Source organism: Panthera pardus, unplaced genomic scaffold (genome assembly GCF_024362965.1).
Source record: "Panthera pardus isolate Hobbes unplaced genomic scaffold, ASM2436296v1 HiC_scaffold_4, whole genome shotgun sequence".
In the NCBI taxonomy this organism is placed as follows: Eukaryota; Metazoa; Chordata; class Mammalia; order Carnivora; family Felidae; genus Panthera; species Panthera pardus.
The window spans coordinates 13,987,623-14,010,176 of record NW_026526969.1 but is presented as its reverse complement, the minus strand read 5'-3'; the positions used below and the strand labels follow the sequence as shown (position 1 = coordinate 14,010,176).

Sequence of the window (22,554 nt, the reverse complement as noted above, 5' to 3'; positions counted from 1 at the left end):
GGGTGGGGGAGGGGGGTGTCTACTAGAGCGAACGTATCCGGGGTCTCCGTTACAGCAAATGGATCCGGGATCTCCGCTACCGCGAGCGAATCCGGGTTCTCCGCTAACGCGAATGTATCCGGGGTCTCTGCTACCGCGCACGGATCCAGGGTCTCCTATAGAGTGAACTAATCGGAGGTTTCTGCTACAACGAACGGATCTGCAATCTCCACTACAGCGAACAGATCTAGAGTCTCCGCTACAACGAAGCAATCGGGTGGTGGTGGGGGGGGGGTCTTCTAGAGGGAACGAATCCGGGGTCTCCGTTACAGCAAATGGATCCGGGATTTCCGCTACCGCGAGCGAATCCGGGTTCTCCGCTAATGCGAATGTATCCGGGGTCTCCGTTATAGCAAATGGATCCCCGATCTCTGCTACCGCGAACGGATCCGGGATCTCTGCTACAGAGAACGCATCCGGGTTCTCCGCTACCGCGCACGGATCCAGGGTCTCCTATAGAGTGAACTCATCGGAGGTTTCTGCCACAACGAACGGATCTGCAATCTCCACTACAGCGAACAGATCTAGTGTCTCCGCTACAACGAAGCAATCGGGTGGTGGTGGTGGTGGGGGGTCTTCTAGAGGGAACGAATCCGGGGTCTCCACCAGTGTGAACGAGTCCGGGGTCTCTGCTATAGCTGCTACACCTGCCCCACCACCATGGTGGTTTTTTGCTTTGACTCTGGCAGGACCACACACAGCAAACCTCATCCTTCTTAAGCGCTGTGCCTGATGAGCTCTCGCGGCCCCCTGGTCAACACCCGTCTCCGGGGACCGCCATCCCGCCTGCCGTCACCGGGGCCGAGCTGTGCCTGGCTCACGGAAACGGAGGCACAGGCCGTGACTTCCGCGTCTGGCTTCCGCAGCTCGGCCTCGTGTCTGTGACCCTCGTCGCGACACTGCCACGTGGCGCCTCCGCCCGGTGTCCCTTCTCTGGCGGGCGCATCTGTGCCGTCTGAAGGTTTCGGCTCTGAGGGCTCGCTCTGCCGCGAACGCTCTCCCGCGGACCTCTGGTGGCCCGTGCCCTCGTCTCCCCCTGGCTCCACTCCCAGAGCTGGGACTACTGGGTCCTTGGTCATCCACACATTTAACTTTCGTGGACACTGCCCAGAGGTGTTGGCACACGGCTGGGCCATGGCACCTGTCGTTTTGCCTTACTCGACGTCATGGTCCTTCAGCGTAAGTTTTTACAAATCCCGTTGGAGGACGCAGGGCATACGCTACAAACACAGTAAGTGCAGCAGACCGAACGCCTGTAACATAAATCCCGAACCTAAACCGCCACTCAGCCCCACACGCACGGAGCCGCACGACACAGTGGAAGCTAAAACCGCCCTAACAGTCAGGCCCGGGACGTCCACGCCACACGCACCAGGGAGGCCTGAACCAAGGGGGCTGTCTGATCAACGTTCAGGGAGAAATGGGGGATCCCTGGTCGGGTCCTTCCCATGCCCCTGGGGGGTTAAGGCCCATCGCTGGCTGAGCTCTCTGCCCCCTCGAAGAAAGGCCCTACAAATGGGACCCTGAGAGGCGGGACCTTCCCTGCACTGAATTTGGACCACAGGACTACACCTCTGGGGGGCACTGCTGGCCAGCGTGCTGCCTGGAGACTTTCTGCCGGGCTAGGAAACCAGGCTGGGAAGAGGGGAGGAGCCTGCTCCTGTGAGGAGGACGAGGAGGAGGAGGATGAGGGGGAGGAGGAAGAGGAGGGAGGAGGGGGGAGAAAGAAGGGGAGGGCAGAGTAGAAGGGGAAGAGGAGGGGGGAGGAGGAAGGGGAGGGAGAAGGGAGGGAGGGAGGATGGAGGAGAGAGGAGGAGAGGGGAGAGAAGAGGGAGGAAGGGAGGGGAGAAGAGAGAGAGGGGGAAGAGGAAGGAGAAGAGTGAGGGAGGGAGGGGGAAAATGGGATAGGAGAGAAGAGGGGGAGGGGGGAGAAAAGGGGGAAGGAGAAGGAGCGGGGAGGAGGGGGAGAAGGAGCAGGGAGGAGGGGGAGAAGGAGGGGGGAGGAGGGGGAGAAGGAGGGGGGAGGAGGGGGAGAAGGAGGGGGGAGGAGGGGGAGAAGGAGGGGGGAGGAGGGGGAGAAGGAGGGGGAGAAGGAGGGGGGAGTAGGGGAGAAGGAGGGGGAGGGGGGAGGGGGGAGGAGGAAGGAAAGACGGAGAAGGAAGGGGACGGGGAAGAGGAGGAAAAGGAGGAAGAGGTGGAAGGGGAGGGAGGAGGAGGGGAGGGAGGAGCGGGGAGAAGAGGAGGAGGAGGAAAAAGGGGAGGAGGAGGAAGAAGGGGAGGAGGAGGAGGAGGAAGGAAAGGGGGAGAAGGAAGGGGACGGAGAAAGAGGAGGAAGAGGAGGGAGGAGTGGGGAGAAGAGGAGGAGGAGGAAGGGGAGGAGGGGGAGGAGGAGGGGGGAGGAGGGGGAGGAGGAGGGGGGAGGAGGGGGAGGAGGAGGGGGGAGGAGGGGGAGGAGGAGGGTCAGGAGAGGGGAGGAGGAAGGGGAGGAGAGGGGAGGAGGAGAGGGGAGGAGGAGGGGGAGGAGGAGGGGGAGGAGGAGGGGGAGGAGGAGGGGGAGGAGAGGGAGAGGAGGAAGGGCAGGAGAGTAGGGGAGGAGGAAGGGGAGGAGAGGGGAGGAGGAAGGGGAGGAGAGGGGAGGAGGAAGGGGAGGAGAGGGGAGGAGGAAGGGGAGGAGAGGGGAGGAGGAAGGGGAGGAGAGGGGAGGAGGAAGGGGAGGAGGGAGAGGAGGGAGAGAAGGAAGGGGAGGAAGGGAGGAGGGGGAGGAGGAAGGGGAGGAGGAGGAGGAAGAAGGGAGGAGGGGGAGGAGGAAGGGGAGGAAGGAGAGGAGGGGGAGGAGGAGGGGGGAGGAGGGGGAGAAGGAGGGGGGAGGAGGGGAGAAGGAGGGGGAGGGGGGAGGGGGGAGGAGGGGGAGGAGGAAGGAAAGGGGGGAGAAGAAAGGGGACGGGGAAGAGGAGGAAGAGGAGGAAGGGGAGGGAGGAGGAGGGGAGGGAGGAGCGGGGAGAAGAGGAGGAGGAGGAAAAAGGGGAGAAGGAGGAAGAAGGGGGGGAGGAGGAGGAGGAGGAGGAAGGAAAGGGGGAGAAGGAAGGGGACGGAGAAAGAGGAGGAAGAGGAGGGAGGAGGAGGGGAGGGAAGAGTGGGGAGAAGAGGAGGAGGAGGAAGGGGAGGAGGAGGGGGGAGGAGGGGAGGAGGGGGAGGAGGAGGGGGAGGAGGGGAGGAGGGGGAGGAGGAGGGGGAGGAGAGGGGGAGGAGGAGGGCAGGAGAGGGGAGGAGGAAGGGGAGGAGGAGGGGGAGGAAGAGGGGGAGGAGGAGGGGGAGGAGAGGGGGGGAGGAGAGGGGGAGGAGGAAGGGGAGGAGGGGGAGGAGGAAGGGGAGGAGGGGGGAGGAGGAAGGGGAGGAGGGGGAGGAGGAAGGGGAGGAGGGGGAGGAGGAAGGGGAGGAGAGGGGAGGAGGAAGGGGAGGAGAGGGGAGGAGGAAGGGGAGGAGAGGGGAGGAGGAAGGGGAGGAGAGGGGAGGAGGAGGGGGAGGAGAGGGGAGGAGGAGGGGGAGGAGAGGGGAGGAGGAGGGGGAGGAGGAGGAGGAAGGGGAGGAGGAGGAGGAAGGGGGAGGAGGAGGAAGGGGAGGAAGGAGAGGAGGGGGAGGAAGAAGGGAGGAGAGGGAGGAGGAAGGGGAGGAGGAGGAGGAAGGGGAGGAGGGGGAGGAGGAAGGGGAGGAAGGAGAGGAGGGGGAGGAAGAAGGGAGGAGGGGGAGGAGGAAAAGGAAGAGGGGGGAGGAGGAGGAGGGGAGAAGAGGGAGGGAGGGGGAGGCAGGGGAGGCTGGGCCCCGTGTGCGCGGACAGAGCATCATTACCTTCCGCCGCCCAGCAGACTGGGCATGCCGGGAAGGAGAGCGGGCTAGCAGGCGGCAGCGGGGAGCGGCTAGAAAGTGGCTATTTACGCTCTGTTGAAACATTCATGAGCCCCAGTGCTTGACAATAAGATCCAGCTGCAGAGATCATCACGCGGGGAGAAAACTGGAGGTGGGGCAGGCGACTCAGACTTTGGGAAACGGAAGAGCCTAGCGCTCACTGCCCAGGAGTCGAGGCCGCGAAAGGGGAGCCTCAACGAAGGCGCCGCTGGGGCCAGAAGCGGGGGAGGCCTTCTGGAGGCGTCCAGGAGCCACGACCACGGGGCTGAAGGCGTGGCCCAAGCTGTGGCTCCGTGGACCTGCTGGTGCCAGAGCGGCCGGCCCGGAGTCCCTGCCCGCGTCGGGGACCGGGACGTGAGCAGGGAGAGGGGTGAGCCAGGCCGGGCAGGGAGGGCCGCCCCACCCCTGCCCCACCTCTCCCGCCCAGCCCGGCAGTGTGCGTTGCGAGTGGCCCGGCTCGCCACCTGCAGCCAGGTGTGGCGGGACAGGTGTGTGCTCACCGGCGCTCACATGCGTCGCCCTTCCCTGCCTGCTGCCCCTGATGGGGCCGGGACGGCGGGCTCCTCCCCCCGAAAAGGTGAGCAAGTGGAGGGCGCCCCTCCGGGACCCACCGCGTCTGGCGTCCCGCCGGCGTGGCCGAGCGCGGGGGGAGTCCCGCGGCCTTACCTTCCTGGTTGACTTTGTAGTGCAGTGTGACGGGGCCACTGCACCTCTGGATGGTCCAGTGCACCTCCTCCTTCGTGCACGTTTCCAAGGGGACGCTCTGCCTCTCCCCTTTGATGTAGCCTTCCAGCTAGACGTCAAAGACACGCTGTTCTCCTCGGCTCCGTGGGCGGGCAGAGCTGCAGGGGGGAGGCTGCCCCACGGGGAGGCCGAAGCACCCCTCCCCAAACAGCGACCGGCCCGGCGTCGCTCGGAGCAAAGGCAGCACCCCGCTTAAGCTCGTGTGCCTCCCCGCGTGCGGGCATGTGTGTGCAAGCGTGTGCGCACGGGCTCCAGAAACAACGAGTGAGGGCTTTCCGACAGGAGGGGCCCGGGGCCGACACCGGACGAGGGGCCCTGGCCCTGCCGCCCTCCGGATCCCCCCCGCCCAGCTCGGGCGTGGGGGTGCCCTCGGTCAGCACCCGTGCAGCAGAAGCGGGGAAGGTCACGGGCACCCCGGCTGTGCGGCCACTGCCCCCTGGTCCCTCACCCCCAGCAGCTGGTGGCCCTCGTGGAGGCCCGCCTTCTCGGCTGGGGAGCCCGGCTTGACCGCGTGGATGAAGCTCCCCCGGGCGTTGCCCCCGAGCAGGGTGAGCTGTGAGGCGAGGCTGTCGCCGTTCAGCATGGCGTGCTGCGTGGAGGGCCCGGAGCCCCGCACGTGCCCCACCGACGTGACCGACGGCCGGAAGGGTCTGCGACGGGGAAAGAAACTGGTGAGAGCGCGGCGGTCGGGACACGTGTACTTGGCCCAGCCGGAGGGCAGGCTCCCGTGGCAGGTGGCAGGGAGCTGAGGTGAGGGAGTGCAGCCAGCTCCTGCTGGGAGGGCACGCGGGGAGCGGAGCTGACCCCCGACCGACTGCTGCAGTGGCCACATAGACCTTACTGAGCCACCTGAGGTCGCACATGCACGGGCCACCTGCAGGGAGGGGCCGGGCTGACGAGGGCAGTGGCCCGCTCTTCTCCTTCTGGAACACCAGCCCAGCGGGCTGCCTGTGTCTCAGGTGGGGCAGGGACCTGGGGGGCTCAGAGTGTTGCTCCCTGGCCTCTCCCGCGCCGTGTGGCCCCGGGGAAGCCCCTTCGTCGCTGGCCCCGATGGGGGGGGGGCTTGGGGGGAGTGGTTTCTGGCTCTAGGACACTAGGGTTCCTGGACTCTGGTTCTAGAACACAGGGGAAGTGGATGGGCCCTTTCTGGGGACTCTAGCGGGTGAGTGGCCTTTACCCGCCGCCCCTACCGCCAACTCCCGCTCCCCCTCCCCCTGACCTTCCCGGTACCTTTCTAGAGAGAACTTCCTAAACATGAGGTTGACTTGCTCGAGGTCGTAGGCGTCCAGGCCCTCGGACTGGTGGGAGGAGGAAGAGGAGTGGACGGACGAGGGGCCGTAGGAGCAGTGCTCGTGACTGTCGTCTGCAAAGGAGCCAGCGCACGTCAGGACGCTCCTCCCGGCCTCCCTCCCAGAAATTCTCCAGCTGGGCCAGGACGCCTGCACAAGGCGCTGCACGGAACGTTCTTCCACAGAGCAATCCCCCTGCCTCCGGCTTGTGAACTGGTCTCCGTATTCTCATGTCGGGGCCACCCCGGGTCTCACCATCCCATCTACCCCTCGGAGGCCTGTGGGCCGGGGGTGGGGCCCGAAAGGCAGAGTCTGGACCCAGTGTGGAAACCCCTCTTCCCAACTCAGCGGGGCTGGGGCTGGAGAACTGGGGGGGGGGGGGGGGAGACGCCCAGCCCCACTGGGCCGCGGCACTGGGAGGCGGAGGGGGGGAAGGCGCAAAGCCGGCTCCGGGCTGATAACAAAGGCCTCTCTGCAAAGAGAATTTGTCCTGACGCTGCAGAATGCCTTGGACGGCTGCCCAGAATTCCAGCTCCCCCCTTCCCAAACTCCTTCACTTCTTCTCATCACCCAGCCTCTGTTAGGTGCTAACCTCCCTTTAACACTTGATGGCTCCTGATGGTCTCCAGTCAGGGAGAGGGGCTAATCCTTCACCGTATCTGCTGGCAGCCTGAGCTGCTGACGGGTGGAGGCAGGGTGGGGGAAACCGGGGCATGAGAGGGGGCTGGCAGGCCATCCCCGGAGGAGTCTGGGCCAGACTCAGGAGGAGCGGGGGGACTGCCGTCTCCGGGAGGCTCCTCTCCCGCTCCCTGCCCGCACGGTCCACTGGCTTGCAGCTGTTCCACCGGGTGTCGGCCAGGGCAGGGACCCAGGGGCAGGAGTCTCTGCGTCCCGTGCACCAGGCGTGGTGAGGCACAGGGGCTCAGCGTGGGCTCAGCTGAACCAGACGCCCTGGTTGTAAGGGGCCATGCTCCCGGGGGACCCAACCCTCCTTCCCGGCTCTCTGCGTGGTCTAGGCCGAAGGAACAACCCCTCCACCGCACCGCCTCTGCCGGGGGGCCATTTCAGTGTCGCCACGGACCCTCAGTCTCCCCGTGGCTCAGCTGCCCCCCGCCTCTGGTGTCAGGGGAGGACAAATGACTCCAACCGCTGCCCCACCTCACTTCCCGCCCCCTCCCCACTGCCGCCCCTCGTCTCGTTGGGGTGGGTCGACAGCTTCACACGGATTTCTGAGGCCGTCTCCCTGCCTCCCGCCCACCCCCCTTCCGCGTCCCTCGAGCTCTCCACGGCTCCGTTCCTTCATCTGCAAGACGAGGGGGACAGTAGCCTTTCTGCAAATGGGCGTTGCTGGTTCGACTCTCTTGAAGCACCCACAACTGACGGACTCTGGGCTCAGCAGCTGTGTGGCCCCGCTGCCTCCAGAGCAAGTTCAGGTGCGGCAGGCCGCCCCACCCCCCAACCCCGGCCCAGAAGCTCCCCAGGGATGGAGGCCTGGCCCCCTGGGCACGGACAGGACGCACCGCCCTCTTGGAAGCCACGCCACGTGCGTTTCTGAGGACCTATGAGGTGCAGGGCCCCAGCCGGAGCTGGAGGGTCGGGGGCGTGGGCAACGTGGCCCTGCTCCGGCCAGACGGCAGGTGGCCGCCACGCCTCTGTGCCTCTAAGGTCCGCCAGGTACCTACCATCAAAGTCCAAGGCGTCGAACCCGCCACTCTCGTTGTCGTCTTCCACGGTGCTACAAGACACAAGGGAGGGACAGGGAGGCGCGTGTGTGTGGGAGCTCTCCAGTGGTCGAGGGAGGGGGAAGGTTCTGGAATGTTCTGACTTTCCGAGAGGCCTTGGTTTTGAGAGGGCAGCGTGGGCAGGAGGGGAAGGTCAGGAGGTGCGTGGAGGGCTGGACGCTCTGCTGGAGGCCAGGGTGTCCCAGGCAGCCAGCGGAGGCCACAGCAGGTGGACCCGTGGAGGAGGAGGCCCGTGAAGGGCAGGTGAACAGTCTCCAACAGCCCCACCTGCTGCTTCCCGGTCACGCTCTCGTTCCTCACACGGAAGGCTGAACATCTGCTCGCGCGATAGGCCTCGTGCGATGGGCCTCGAGAGCCGACCGTGCCCTTTGACACAATGGGCTAGGACAGGAGCAAGGGCGCTCCGGGAGGTCTGAGCTCCCGCCGTGTGGTCCCCGCCACAGGGTAACGAGGCCCAGACCAGGCTGCCGGCAGGGCCGCGGATGTGGATCCCAGCCCGCAGGCCGCTCTGTGCTGTCAGCCCTTCTGGAACTGCCCCCCCGCCCCCAACCCCACCCCGCGATCTCTGACTCGGAGCACACGATGTCAAACATCCACTGCCTGGGAGCATCTGTGCCCACGCAGGCCTCCAGGGTGGTCTTCTGAGCTGGGGACAGGAGCGGTGGGGAAAGGGGAGGGGAGGTGGGAAAGGGGAGACTGTTTGTGGGGTCTACCGCTCTTGGGCAGAAAGAGCACCCCCCCACCCCCCCAGCCGTGGGGCCACGGCACAGGTGACCCTGGGAAAGCCACAGGCCTCCTCGGAGCCTCAGCCTTCTCATCTGTAAAGTGGGTGGCATCCTGTCGGCCTTCCGAGGTCGGGTCAAGGGCCGCTGAGTGAGAGACTGGGGGGGGGCACGTCTCCCCTCCTCCCTCCCGGCACCCACCTCCGGTGAGGCGCGTCTTCCTTATAGCGCCTGACAATAGAGTCGTTTCCGGGGGGCTCAGCGGTGATCGACATGATGCTGGAGCGGCTCCGATGGGGGTGCTGCAAAACACGCGGGTGTGTTCTGGGGAGCCGGGCGCTTACACGCCCCTGCCTCCGCGCGACAGTATCACATGTGTGGGGACTGAACCTAGCGGCTGCGTCCCCGCCCCTGAGGTGGGCAGGCGGGCCGGCGAGGCTGGTTCTCAGCGGTGACCTTGGCCACAGAAGGCTCGTGCCCAGCCCCGGGGTGGCCGCAGCCCAAGCTCGGTGCACAGCTGCTCGCACATCTGCTCGCCTCGGGAGGGGGCAGGGAGGGCGCAGGCGGGAGTCCGCCGTGGCTGGGTGGGGGGAGCAGGCTGAGCTCCACGGCCCCCCAGGCTGCACCGGTCTTGGGCACCGACTCTGGAGAGGCAGACCCTCTGGGGGGGTCTCGCTGGTGGCAGCAACAGATAGCCGCTGGAGGGTGACCCTTTGAAACAGGCCTGCTGGCTCCTGGCGAGGGCTGCCTCCGATAAGAGCCTCGGATTTGGCCCCCCCAGAGTTGCAGCGAGACAGGAGCCATTCGTTATCAAACCCCTGCATCCCCCAGGGCCCGATTCTGGAAGCTGAGCTGACGAGCTTCCCGGGGCTTCCCCTCCAGGGCTAGAATTTCTAATCCCACGCCTTCTGCTGCCTGCCTGCGGGGAGTGACACCGGAGGCAGGGCGGGGGACCCTGCCAGGCAGGCGGGGGCGGGGGTGGGGTGAGGGGGAGCCTGCGGTCCCAGCTGCTGGGCTGCCCGAGGTGCCAGGGGCCCAGGACCTGCAGGAGAATTTTCTGCCTCCGCCTGTGCAATCCTAAGGCTCCTCAGAGGCCCATCCCTTCCTCCCGCCAAGTGTTAAATTGGGAAAGCAGGCGGCAAGAAGGTGTAAGTACATCCTGAGGCTGTGGAAGCATCCTTAAATAAACAAAAGGAGGGCTGGGGCTGCAGCCCCAGAATGACTCCACTTGCTGGCTTTAGGAGGGTGCAGAGAGGAAGGGGGCGGGGCCAGGCCTGCTGGGGCAGACGAAGGGGGGGGCCCGGGTTCTGAGCCGAAAGGGGGTTGCTGGGGACCCCGCTTACCATCTTGGAGAACGAGGTGGTGATGGGCAGGGATCTGGAGGAGCTGGGGCTCGCGTCAGTGCCTTCTTCCTCTTGGCCTCGCCCTGTCCTCGCAGAAGCAGGAGGCAAAGGGGCAGGGAAGAGGGGCTGAGATCCCCACGGGCACCGAGCACCCGGGGGCTGTCCTGGCTGGGCGGCCTGTCCTCTGAGGGATGGTGTGTGGCCGCCTCCTCCCTCCTGTGGTCCCCCCAGCTGCAGGCTCCTGGAAGGGAATCTGGTCTTGCCGACAGTGTGTCCAGCCCCAGCCGGGCCCAGGGTGGCCTCGCTCCAGGCTGGACCGTGTCCTCTGTCTCTGAGGACTCGGGCTGGGGCCCCAGCTGGCACTCTGTGGATCAGCGGGCCACGTGTCTCTTGTAGAGTGCGAATGTCCCCGCCCCAGGACCTTGTCCTCGAAGCAGATCCCACCATCCCTCCTAGACAGGCCGACTGGAGACTGGGGCCAATGGGGACTGAGTACGTCCCCTCCCCAGGAAGCCCCTGCCGCCCCTCCTGCGCCTTCGGGGGCTCCCTGGGGCTCTGTGCACACTTGTCTCAGCCCTTGCCTTGCTGCACAGCCTGTCAGTCACCCCACGTGCACGCACAGACACGTGTGCGCGCCTCCGTGTGGGAGCACCTTGGGACGAACCCACACCTCACGCTAAGCAGGGGCAAAGGCTTGGGAAGAGTCCAGAAGCTCCGTCACCCTGCCGCCTCCTTTCCCTTTTCTTGGGGCAAACACTTCTCTGTTCCTCCACAAGCCCCAGGCCCTTTACGCCTCCCTTCTGATAAAGGAGGTTCTAGAGATACTCGGGCTGGAGATGACAGGAGTGGATGGGCCTCCCCTGCCCCCCCGCAGATCCCGGAGGGCTTGTTGCTCCTGCCCTGTCACCTTCTGCAGCCTTGTTCCCGGCACCCCCTGCTCTGAGCTCTAGAAGGGCAGCACGCCGGGCTCAACCCTGCCCCCGCTCCCCACTCTGTCCTGGGCGCCCTTCCAGAGGTTGTCTCTCTTCCTGACGATCTCTCTCCAGCCCTCCTCTGTCCCCCCTTCCTTGAGTGTCCGGAGACCCTCTCCCCCTCCTCACTGGTGGCCCTGCCTCAGAGCCCAGGCTCACAGATGGACCCACAATGCCCGGCAGGGAACCTGAAGCTGTGAGCAGAGCTATGAATTCCAGCTGAGGGATCAGGGGCTCCGGGCCGACCTCACTGCGTGTGCGTGTGTGTGACAGACGTGACCTTTCTGTGTTTCAGTGCCCGCCCTCTCCCGTGACGATGGATGTGAGATACTACCGGACCCCCGCTCCCCGGGGTCCCCAGGCCTGTCCAGGCTGACTGCACACGACTGATGGCCACAATGGGGAAGACGGACTGGGAGAGGCAGAGGGACGGACAGACAGGAGAGGGGTCTGGGTGTGCACCAACCTTGGAAATCTGAGGCTCGCTTCAGGCTGATGGGGGATTTAGCTCTCTGCAGCTGCGACACGGAGGGGACAGAGGACAGAGGGCACAAATCAAACAAGGTCCGGGACACGGGTCAGCGGACGGAGGGGCCAGAACGAATGGAGGAACGCATGGGACGCCTGCCCCCCGGGGACGCGGCTGGTTCCAGGGCTGACGGCGGTGGGGGAGGCCCTGCACAACCAGGTACACGACGCAGGGAAATTTCAGGAAAGGACGAGGCTTTTGCCCCCGCCGGACCCGTGGAGCTGGCGCCTTCCAGGGGGCTTGGCCTGTGCTGCTGGGCCCCTCCCGTGTGACACTATCTGGTCCCCACGCATCCCGCAAGGAGCGCTGAGCGGAGCAGACGGCTTTGCCGCCGTGGCAATCGCCACGTAACGCTTACTTTGTTCCCTCTCCCTCTCTGACTTCTGCTACACTCGTGGGAGACAGGAGGGCTCGTAAAAACAGGATTCCCACCCACAGGGCTAGAACACGTGGAGTCCCATCGGGTCTGGGTCTACCAGACCTGCGTCCCCCCCGGCCTGTGGGACCCCCACCCCCCACCACACGGCCCCCACCCATGGCCCCCAGCCCAAGGCCCCCGCCCCTCAGCCCCCACCCCCATGGCCCCACGGCCCCCACCCCACCAGTCTGCGGGAGCCCTACCCCACAGCCCCCACCCCCCAACTCAGGGCCCTCACGCCACAGCCCTCAGCCCCCCACCCCACAGCCCCCAGTCCCCCACCCCTTGGCCCCCAGCACTCAATGTCCAAGCCCCACCCCGTGCTCCCACCCTGTAGCCCCCAACCCCATGTCCCCATCCCGCGGGCCCCACCCCATGCCCCCACCGCTCCATGCCCCCCCCCAGCCTGTGCCCCCGTGCCCTTCCACGTGCCGGTACCTGGATGCCCTTCAGATTCATCCTGCGCTTGGGGGGGTGACAGGGCAGGAAGTATCTGCTGTCTTCTGGTGACTCCTCCGAGGTTGACGAGTCGTCGGCTTCCTGACCGTTGGTCCTGGGGCTGGCGTCCCCGAAGTTCTGAGAGATGATGGCCACTGGCAGGTTCCTGGGCAGACTCTGGGGCCGGGGGAAGCCAGTGAGGCCCCCAGCTTCAAACTCAGGACGGCCCGCTCTTCTCCCTGACCCCCACGACCCCTCGGTGCCCAGGCTCGTGGTTCCAGCCCCACCCGCTCCTCCTCACCAGCCTCCTGTCCCCGTCTCCCCGTGGGGACGTCCCCCTAGCGGGTCTCTGCCCCTGGGGCCTGTCGTGTGGCCTCCATACGTCGAGGTGCAGCCCCGGGCCTGAGCTGCAAACACAGAACCCGCTGCCAACCGATGGAACGAGCCCAGAAGCAGCGCAGGCCCCGTCCTCGTGCCTCGGGCCAAGCCGCGGGGGCAGCGACTCTCTCCCAGGTGCCCCCCAGATCCGCACCACCTTCGTGCTGCCGCCTCCAGACCCACGGCGCCTTGCCTTCTCCGCACAAAATCCGTCCGGATCCCCGAATAACTGGGCCTGAGCGCACGACTCGGCTAGCTCCTGCTGCCCGTCCCCGCCTCCCCCTCCCATCACGACCCGCCGCTAGCATGCTGCGTGTGGCACCGCGGGCCTTGCTCAGGCCACCCGGGGCCTGGAACGAGGCCCCGTCCTTCCTCACCCAGCCGGGCGCCCCCACAGCTTTCGCCTGTCCACTGAGCAGACGCTCCAGGCCCTGCCCGATGTCGGACGCCGGGTTATGGGCTTCACGGAGAAACAGTACAACTGCCCAGAGGGTCGACAGGGTAACAGGCGCTCCTGTCTCCATCACGGGGGCCCGGCGGAGGCCCGACGGAGAGAGCCACGCCTGGGCCCAGACCACAAGGGGCAGACCTTGGGCAGGGGGAGCCGGGGCAGCGCTGCAAGCGGTGGGGGGGGGGGGGGGGGGGCTCGAGGCCACCCTCAGCTTGTCCGAAGGGGGTCTTGCCCGAAACCCTGACGGAGCAGAGGCCTCCTCCCCCGGGGACCCCACGGCCCAAACCCAACACGTGATTTACAATTTGTGTTCAAGTGTCATGTTCCCGGATCTGCCTCCGGTGCTAGACTGGAGTCCTTGGAGGGTCTCACCCCCGTTTCCCCGGGGCCACCGACCGGTGGTGCCCTCAGCTGCTGGGGTCTGGGTTCCTTCCTCGGTCAATGGGGACAGTGATCATACCTTCCTGGCAGGACAGGTCTGTGGGCTACGGGGGCCCGCAGGCAGATGGCACTTAGCACAGCACCTGTGTGTGACCGCGCGTGACCCCCGCTGCTACGACAAGGACGAGGTCCTCTGCTCTGATGGCAGCGCTCATTCATTCCCGGGACCCTGCGGGGACTAGTGCTCGGAGCTTTGTGCCACCCGGAAAGGACAGCGTCCTCACAGGCACTAGGGACTTCAGGGGGGGCACAGGGCATCTGAAACCCAGTGACCGTCCACATGTCAGTGGCTCTGCCAGGAGCCTAATGGTCACTGTGGTCAAACGAGGAGGAGCTGAGGCTACTGGGTGAAGTGACTTGTCTAAACTCGGGGAGCAAGTAGCCCGGACGGGGTTTTACCCTGCACTTTCCAAGTTCAAAGTTCGTAATTTGTACTCTGTGGTGTGCACGTGCAGGAGGGTTAAGGCCGTGGGGTATCCTGGGTGCGGCAGGGAAGGGCCGCTGCACGGGGGCGGTGACCCTGCTGGGCCACCGGCGGTGTGGGAGGCCCTGGTGGCAGGTGCGGGGGACACGCCCAGCCCGGTGCAGCCCCACCTGGTCGAGGCTGCCGCTGTCCTTGGACAGGCGCCGAAGCTTGCTCTCCAGGTTGACGATGCAGGCCTCCCGCCGGACCATCTCGATTCTCATCTCGTCATTCCTCTCCTCCAGCTCTCGGATTTGCTTCCTGTACTTGTCCTTCTCGATTAAGCACTGCGAGTACTGGGTCTGCGCTTCGTCCCGGGAATGGAAGGCCTGCGGGGGGCGGGCGGGGAGGGGGCAGGGGGGTGGGGAGGACAAGGCCGCTGTGGTTCTTTACCCCGCCTGCACCACCCAAATCAGAAGCGGGACACCCATTTCCCGGCCCAGGGGTCGGCCACGTCGGCTCCTGCTCTTTTCTCGACCCCAACTCTTGGGCGTTTAAATCGCTACTTTCCTCAACAGGATGGGGGCGCCTGGGTGGCTCAGTCGGTTGAGCGCCGGACTCCGGCTCAGGGCATGATCTGGCGGTTTGCGGGTTCGAGCCCCGCGTCGGGCTTTCTGCAGTCCGTGCAGAGCCCGCTTCGGATCCTCTGCCCCCCCGTCTGCCCCTCCCCTACTTCCCGCTCTCTCTCAAAAATAAATAAACGCTTCTTAAAAAAGAAAAAAAAAAACCAGTGCAGGTGATGGCTGCTACGCGTCCTGCGGCTTCCAGGAGCCCGGGGCGGCCCTGAGGGTCGGGGTGGTGGTGCCCTCAGCGCCCCCAGGTGGGGGCACGGAGAGGCGGGGCTTCCCCGGAGCCACACATCCGATGGGCCAGGGCCGAACGCGGCCGTCTGACCCAGACCCCGGCTCTTGCCCGGCTCCGGCCCTGCCCGCACCTGGTCCCGCTCGCGCTCCACCTCCTCCAGCTGCAGCATGACGGTGCTCATGCGGTGCTTGTACATCTCGCAGTCCTTGCTCAGCGTCGAGCACTTCAGCTCCAGGTCCTCCTTTTCCTCCAGGTACTGCACACCACGGGGAGAGGCCGGTGCTCGCACCCAGCGCTCGGCCGCTCCGTGGCAGCCGTCTCCCGCTGGCGCCTCCCGGCCGGCCCGGCCCGCCCCGCACCGCACGTCCTTCTGACGCCCGTCTGGGTGGCGGGGGCCACGGGAGCCGGCCAAGTGACCGAGACGTGCCTCACACCCACCGTGCGCCAGGGACTGCCGGGCGGGGGCGGGCGGGACAGGGCAGACGCCGTGCTCCCTCCCCGCCCCGACTGCAGGCCACGGAAGGCAGAGGCCAGGGGGACGCTTGCAACAATTGACACATAACTGCGAGGTGCCAAGGCCGGCACGCGTGGGGAATCTGTCCTGGGGTCAGACCTGGTCTCCAGAGGACAGCCGGAGGGCCGGGGAGGTCTCACAAGCACGCAGGAGCGCACAGGGGCTCCCTGGTGAGAGGGCCGGCCAAGGGCACTGGCTGGGGGGGGGGGGGCGCCCCTCCACCCTGGGGCTCCCACCTTGTCCCGCAGCTCCTCTGCCTGGCGGACCTCCTCCTGCAGGTTGTAGATCTTGTTGACGAGCTCCTGCCGGTCCTCCAGAGCCTCCTTGCGGTCGTGCTCCAGGATGTCCAGGATGGCCTTGTCCGAGTCGGGCAGGCTGCGCTTCCCGGCCTGGGGGGGTGGTTAACCATGCTGGGTGGGGTGCGGCGGGGGGCCCGGGGGACCAGGAAGGCAGGGCACAGCAGAGCCCGCCACGGGCACCGTGAGGGCAGGAGACTCTGTGCCAGGGAAGCAGGGAAAGAGTCGCTGTCTCTTGGGATCCTTAAGCAGCTTATTATTTAAGAATTTTATCACCTGGAAAGAAGCATAAACCCCACTCCTGCTCAGGAACATCCCGATGCCTATTGTTCTGTCCTTGCTCTTATCAGAGCCGAGAGGAGCAGTGCTGTCTGTCCAGACATTTCACAGGTGAAATGTGAAGCGAAGACAGGGCTGATCCCCCGTCCCGATGCTTCCCCCAAAATATCAATTAATCTGCTTCGATTAACCCAGATTCATTCTCTGCTCCAAATCCTCACCTCCAACACCAGGCAGCCGATCCCGGGGGAGTAACTGAGGGGGGAAGCGGAGAGAGAGCCTTTCTTCCTCTCCTTGCAGATGTGTGCGGGGCTGCTACCCCTCCCCTACCTCCTCTCTCACCCCTGTAAACCGTTCTGTGGTGGGAAACGCACGGAGACCCCTGATGTTTTAACGAATCCCAGGGAGCTGAGAGTTGAATTTCTCGGGATCTTTAAGGGCAGCTGGGTTTGTCATAGAGCCTGGGCGGCGGCCTCCGTGGGAACGGACACGAATGACGGACACCCTGTCCCAAGTATCACCTCACCTAACGTCACGCTCCTGAGAAGCGGGCGGTGTGGCCACCCTGCTGTACGGAGGGGGAAACCGAGGCACCCAGGGATGACGCGAATGGCCGAGGGGCCCTGAGGTCGGCAAGAGGGGCTGACGCCCAGACGGGGCTCGGCCCCTTCCGTACGCAGCCCTGCCCCGGCCCTCACCTGGATGATGGACTGCAGCTCTTGGATTTTGGTCTTCAGCATCTCGTTCTCCCGCTCCAGTTCCAGGACCTGCTCCCTCTTGGGCCGATTCTCAATGTCGTTCTTCAGTTTCAGCGACTGGTTCCTCTCCAGCTTACACTCCTCCTCCATCTTATTCAACCGGTGCTTGAGCTGGTCGATCTGAAACGCCCAAGGTGCCCCGGGGAGAAGGAGGGAGAAGCAGCACTCCCCCAGACCCCGGTGGGCTTTCCGCACAAGCTGAGTGATGCCCGCCCCACCCCCCCTCTTCCAGGCAGCAACGGGGAAGGGCTCAAAGAAACCTTTCCCGGCAAAACACAGCACCGCTTCCTTGCGGATGAGACCTCCTGACCTGCTAACTTAAGAGAGTTCCAAAAAGCACCGTGTGTCCCTTAGCAACTTCCCCGGGGTAACTTTTATGGGGTGGACCAGACTGCAGAATGGGGGAAGGTGTCTCCCCCCCAGGTATGGAATCCACTCCAGTGCCTTTCTTGGTGGCCCTGAGTCTGATTCTCAGACTCGGGGTCTCCCCTCAAGAACCCACGTTATCTACAGGGAGCGAGGTGGCCAAGAGCTCAGGGTTCTGGGCTCTGCCGCCCTGACTTGACCCCAGAGCAGCCGGTACAGGTTTGTCCCCGCGGGTTTCCCACAAAATTCTATCCGGACAAGCTTCGCACTGATGCGAAAAGAACAGCGTGAGGCTCTCTGGATTCGCAGCGTCTCTGACCTAAAGGACCGACCCGCAGGGCTGAAAGAGTGGCTTCGTAGACGAGGTCGTGACTACGTCTGGAAATGGGGCAAGTGGCGACGTGCTGAGCTTTACCCCTCGAGAGGGGAGTGTCAGGGAGCGGGACCAGGAGAAGACTTCTCAGACCTTTGTCACTAAGCGTGCCTGCCTCCCTAAACCGATCGACCACATAAAACATCCGAATCAAGACTGTTTTCAAGGGGTGCAGGGAAGTGGGGGACCCAAGGGGTGAGCACCCTTTCTCAATATAGGCTTGGCGATAGGGGAGAAGGATCGCAAGATGCCTCGCAGGCAGGGGGTGGTGGCTTTAGCAAGGAACTACTGTGGCGCCCCCGTGGAAGGGAAGCAAGGAAGAGAGAGGCACGCAAGGAAGCGGTCTGGGGCTCGAGAATGACCTAGGGACTCTGCCGGCCAGATGTTCTTTCACGTTCTAGGCACGTGTCTCACTATTACCACATCTCCAAGGAAATACAACGCAGGACAAAGTCACAGAAGAGAAACTCGTAAGTCGCTGCCATAGGTTCATGTCTCTGAACCCTGGCTACAACAGCACAGACACCTCTCCTCCTGGTCACGCGCAAAAAAAGAAAAAAAAATCCTCCTCGGCATCTTGGAAGGTCAGTCCCAGGGCCCGGTGCTGGGTCCAGATCCCCAGTCCCATGCAAGTGGGCACGGAGGGCTAGCACGACAGGGTGCTTCCTGGGCCAGCCGCTCTGCCAAAGACTTATAGTGCTGGGTTTCAGCAATCCTAGGGCACAGGGGTCGTTTTCATTACTGCCGTTGACAAATGAGGAAACCGAGGCCAAAAGCCAACTCAGGGACAAAGCCAGAGGCCAGGAGTCAGATTCAAACTCAAATGTACAGGATGTCAAGGCTCATGGCTTTTGACAGAAATGGTCTACTGCCTGCTACGTCACTGACTTAATTCACCTGAATCCTAGTGCATTGTTTACTGATCTGTCTGCTTCAACTAAATTGTAAGTGACCCGACCAGAAGTCGGGTTATTTATCCCCGTATCCCCCCAGTGCTTAGCACTGTGCCTTACACATGGCAGGTGCTTCATAAATATTCCGAGTCTATTTTCCACCCAGCAGCCAGAGTAATCCTTCTAGATATAAATCAGTTGTCACTCTCCAGCTCTCAATCCCTCAGTGGCTTCCCATCACGAATAGAGTAAGTTCCAAAGGTCTTACCATGCCCTTACGAGCCGGACCTTGGCCATCTCTCTGTGCCCCTTGCTCACGTGGCTCCGGCCCCTATCGGCACTCTCGGCTGGTTCTCCAGCGAGCACGCCCCCTACTTGGGGCCTTTTGTTTGTTCTTTGCTCTTCCCCAGGGCCTCACGTGGCCGGCTCCCTCTCTGTCCTCAGACCTCTACTCATGCGTTCCCTTCTCAGAGACCCTTCCTGACCATCCTTGTTAAAAGAGCCAGCCCCACTCCCTATCCTCACTCTTTTCTTCCTTCTTCTTAATAGCACTTATTACTACCAGCTCTTTTTATGTATTTGTTTTCTGATTAGCATGTGAGCTCCGTGACAGCCGGGCCTTGGTCTTGAGTTATGCATCCCTGGAAAAGAGCCTGGTGCAGGGCGGCACTCAGTAAATTAAAGGGATGAATGAGTTAAGCAAATGCTCCTTCCCCTTCTCCATTTTGGAGGTAAACTCGTTAATGACATCAATCATTTGGCTGGTGGATTGTTCACCGATAAGCGTATCGACCGCCCCACGGTGCCATGCTGAGCTCTGCGGATACAGCTGAGCAGAGTCTTGGTCTAAAAGACGAGGGCTCCGTCCGTCTCCTCGCTGGTTTTCCCGGGAGCCACTCACTCGCAGTCTAGGCCCCTGGGTTCTCCACCTCTCCACCTCACCCGGCTTTGCACAGGACTGCGAGCGCAGGTCTGCACATGCGCACGGTGGCTCTGGGCCCCAGCAGGTGGCAGGGAGCCCCAGTGGGTCCGTGTGCGCACGTCTGCACCTTCGTCTGGAGGGTTCATTGGGGAGGGGCGAGGCGGAGGCAGCCCGAGCAGGGGCGGGAAGGCCCACTGGGTCCGTGTGCGCATGTCTGCACATGCGCGGGGTGGCTCCGGGCCCCGCACCGGCGCCAAGCCGCGCTGGGTAGGCCCGCGCAGGCGCACGGCGGGTGCAGGCACCCCGCCCGCGGAGAACACCGTGCCCTCCCGTCCCCCTCGCCCAGCGGCCCGAGCGGCGCCGGCGGCCCGAGTGCGCCTGCCCGCACCCGCCCGCGTGGCGGCCTGGAGCCCGCGGGCCCCCCGCGCCTGCCGCTCACCTCGAGTTGGAGGTCTCGGCTCCTCATGACCGCCATGTTCTTCTCCTCGCTGAGCTGGGCGTAGCGCATGGCCAGGTTGTAGTTGTCGTCCTTCACCTTGACCAGCTCGTCGTTGTAGCTGTCGCGCTCCTCCTTCATCTTGTAGTACCGCTCCTGGAAGGTCAGCAGCTCCACCCGCGTCAGCGTCAGCTGCTTCTTCTCGTCCTCCAGCTGGCGCGACTTGGCCAGCAGCTCGCACCGCTGCAGGTCCTTGGCCTTCATCTGCTGCTGCAGCTTGATGACCTCGTTCATCAGGAAGTGCGTGAGGCCCTCGTGGCCCTCCTCCACTGCGGAGAGGTGGGCAGAGCGGAGGGGGTCCCGTTGGCTCCCGCACGCACCGACGCGTCAGCGAGCTGCCACTGCCCCCCAGGCCCCGGGCTCTCGGGGCGAGCCAGACGGCCTCGGCCGGGCTTCCGGCAGGAAGCAGACGCGCACCGACCCGGCAGACGATCCCGCACGGACAGAACCCCAGACGGAGAGGCTTTCGCAGAGAAGAGGCGCGGGGGCTAGGAACGCGGGCAGCAGGGGGCCAGATCCAGCCTGGTGGGCAGAGGGCTCGGAAGGCTCCCCGACGGTGGAGCTGAAAGGCCGAGGGAGTTAAACACGTTCTAGAAAGGTGGAAAAACCCTGCCAAAGCCCTACGGGGAGGACGGGCGCACTTGGCACGTTTAGGAAACCGAAGGCAGACCGAAGTGGCTGCAGTCCGGAGAGAGGGAGAGGCAGAGCGAGGCTGGGAGTGTCAGCCGGGGCGGGAGCGCGTGGGCTTGGTGGGCCCCAACGAAGGCCTGGGCCTTTAGTTGGATGCCGTGGAAACCCGCGGAAGGTTTCCGGAGGGGAGGGCAACACGAGGAGTGGAGAAAGCAGGGAGCAGAGCGGGGATGGGGCTGGAGGAGTGTGGACTGGGGTAGTGGGGGAGATGGGCGGAAGGCTGTTCCGAGAACATTTAGGGAGGGAAGCTAAGGCGATTACCAAGGGCTCTGGCCCAGGGATATTGGCAAGACAGTAGGCAAGGCAAGGACCAGATCCAGGGGGTAGCGCGAACTTCTGTTCCACGCCACCAGCATTCCCTGGGGGATGTTCTGTGAACACCCACTTCTCTTGGCTCCTGCTGTGGTTTCCCTGTCGTCTGTCCTTGATCATCAGGCAGAAATGAGTGGTTGACAGCCCACAAGTGCTACAGGGACACTGTCATAACGTCATAGATTCATAGCTTTAGAAGCGTCCTACCAGTGGACACACACACACACACACACACACGCACTTCCGCCAGAGTTCAGATACTCCTGATGGCAAAGCCTCTTACCCACAATGGTAGAGAATCTCCGGGTGGGCTCCTTTCCAGTCACCAGTTTGTACAGTTCTGGGTAGTAAAATTCCAGGCTCTCCAAGAAGACCACATAGCCCCTCTGGCCCTTTGTATGTAGAATATCCAACAGTCGGCCTAGGGGGACGGAAGTGGGCCCGGTGAGAAGACAAGTACGGTTCTGACTGGGCGCAGGTCTCCGTAGCCAGTCTTCTCCTGGGCTCACATCCCTCGGTAAACTCTAAGAAGACAGCCTCGCCGCATCCTGTCACTCTCGAGCTGTATCTGGGAGTCCAGATACCATCAATCAAAGTGCCAGGCCCTCAACAGGGATTCAGTGGCTGTTAGTTTTCCTTTCTCTAAGAAATTGGTAGAACGAGGATAAATGGAATTGCGGTTACGGGAAACCCACGGTTTCAAAGAGCTTCCCAATTGACCGGGGCTAAAATTAACCATACAGGCCCCAGGTCTTCTGTGATTGAAGGAGGTTGGAAGTACAACAGCAATTACAGAAAATGTATGGTTTTCTGAGATTCAGAGCAGGAAGACGGATCTGTGGGCGGAGAGCTGGGAAGTCCCAGGAAGCAGGCACAGCTCCACGATTTGGGGGATTATCTCCTGGTCCGGAAACATCTCTAACCTTAATGTAATTTGCTCAGCGTTTCCGTTTCTCTCCTCATTCCACTCGTCACTTAACATTTCTTGGCCCTTCCTCAAACGTTTTATTTTCAGATAGTTCTTCCTGGGAGGTCCCCAAACTCTCTACCTTTCCCCCAGGATAAACGTGATAAATAAGTTTCATCTCGTGTTAACCGATTGTTTGGTGAAGCTGCCTGGAGCATGTGTTGAGAGGGATTCTGAAGTGACACGGGAGCCCAGTAGGAAAGCAAGCTGTGATTAGTGACGTCTGTCATGTATGCAAAAGAGAGTCACAGCGTTTGAGCTACTTATCGCCAGGCATACTGTGGGGAAGTGATTTTCAAACCTTTTCAACTGTGAGCCACAGAAAGAAATGTATGTTACATCGTGGCCTTGTGCATACAGGTGTTTATACACACGTGTGTGTGTGTGTGTGTGTGTGTGTGTGTGTGTGTGTGTGTGAGAAACCAAAACAACTTTACAAACCTTACCCATACCTTTGAAGAATGTGATAAAGTGTCACGGACCCCTGGACAGTCTGGAAAAGCCCATGGGCCCCTCTCAGGATGGTATTTTTAAACAGATAAAAAGGAATTGGATGATAAAGGGAATCAATTCTAATAAGACGCCGTTATCAAATATTAAATTTGCGATTCAGTAATAAAAGTGCTCCTTTGCCAATGCATTAACACCATCTCTTGGCTGGTGTGAGAACCACTATAACTTTGAGGGCGAGATGAGTGGAAATGGCGTTTTGGAAGAGCTGTAACAGCTGCAGTGAGGTATGAAGATATCTGTAATTCTTATTGTTGCCATACAGCATCACAGGCACTGCTAATCACTACCGTGATTTACTGCCTACCTACATTCATAATTGATGGAGACGCTAAATCTCACTTTAGGCTAGTAATATAAAGATGCAACCCCCCCCCCCCCATCCAAGTTCACGGACCCTCTCAATTCTGCATAGAGGGTTTGGTTGGGGGGACGGGGTGGGCAGAAGTCTGTTGACGCCTGTTTAAAAATCCCTGACCTGGAGACATTTGGCTTTGGTACAG

The 22,554-nt window shown here is 63.1% G+C and overlaps 1 protein-coding gene and 1 non-coding gene across 7 annotated transcripts in view; one reads left to right on the top strand and one right to left on the bottom strand.

Annotated features, from left to right (window-relative positions):
* The window catches only part of CARD11 (caspase recruitment domain family member 11), a 145,797-nt gene that overhangs the window by 19,071 nt on the left and 104,172 nt on the right, over positions 1–22,554 (bottom strand). For all 6 annotated transcript variants that reach the window (XM_053893737.1, XM_019422509.2, XM_019422513.2 and 3 more), the window contains 14 exons: positions 20,858–20,995; positions 19,516–19,841; positions 16,463–16,642; positions 15,426–15,578; positions 14,806–14,931; positions 14,003–14,200; positions 12,139–12,315; positions 11,220–11,271; positions 9,783–9,865; positions 8,641–8,741; positions 7,658–7,710; positions 5,917–6,049; positions 5,135–5,336; positions 4,609–4,735 (listed from right to left, as the gene is read on the bottom strand). In XM_053893737.1, the coding sequence (XP_053749712.1) occupies positions 4,609–4,735; positions 5,135–5,336; positions 5,917–6,049; positions 7,658–7,710; positions 8,641–8,741; positions 9,783–9,865; positions 11,220–11,271; positions 12,139–12,315; positions 14,003–14,200; positions 14,806–14,931; positions 15,426–15,578; positions 16,463–16,642; positions 19,516–19,841; positions 20,858–20,995 (2,049 nt within the window). The remainder of the gene's footprint in view (positions 1–4,608; positions 4,736–5,134; positions 5,337–5,916; positions 6,050–7,657; positions 7,711–8,640; positions 8,742–9,782; positions 9,866–11,219; positions 11,272–12,138; positions 12,316–14,002; positions 14,201–14,805; positions 14,932–15,425; positions 15,579–16,462; positions 16,643–19,515; positions 19,842–20,857; positions 20,996–22,554) is intronic.
* On the top strand, positions 14,399–14,483 carry TRNAR-CCG (transfer RNA arginine (anticodon CCG)). Its single transcript is given in 2 exon segments — positions 14,399–14,435; positions 14,447–14,483. It is a non-coding gene; the product is annotated as a tRNA-Arg (tRNA).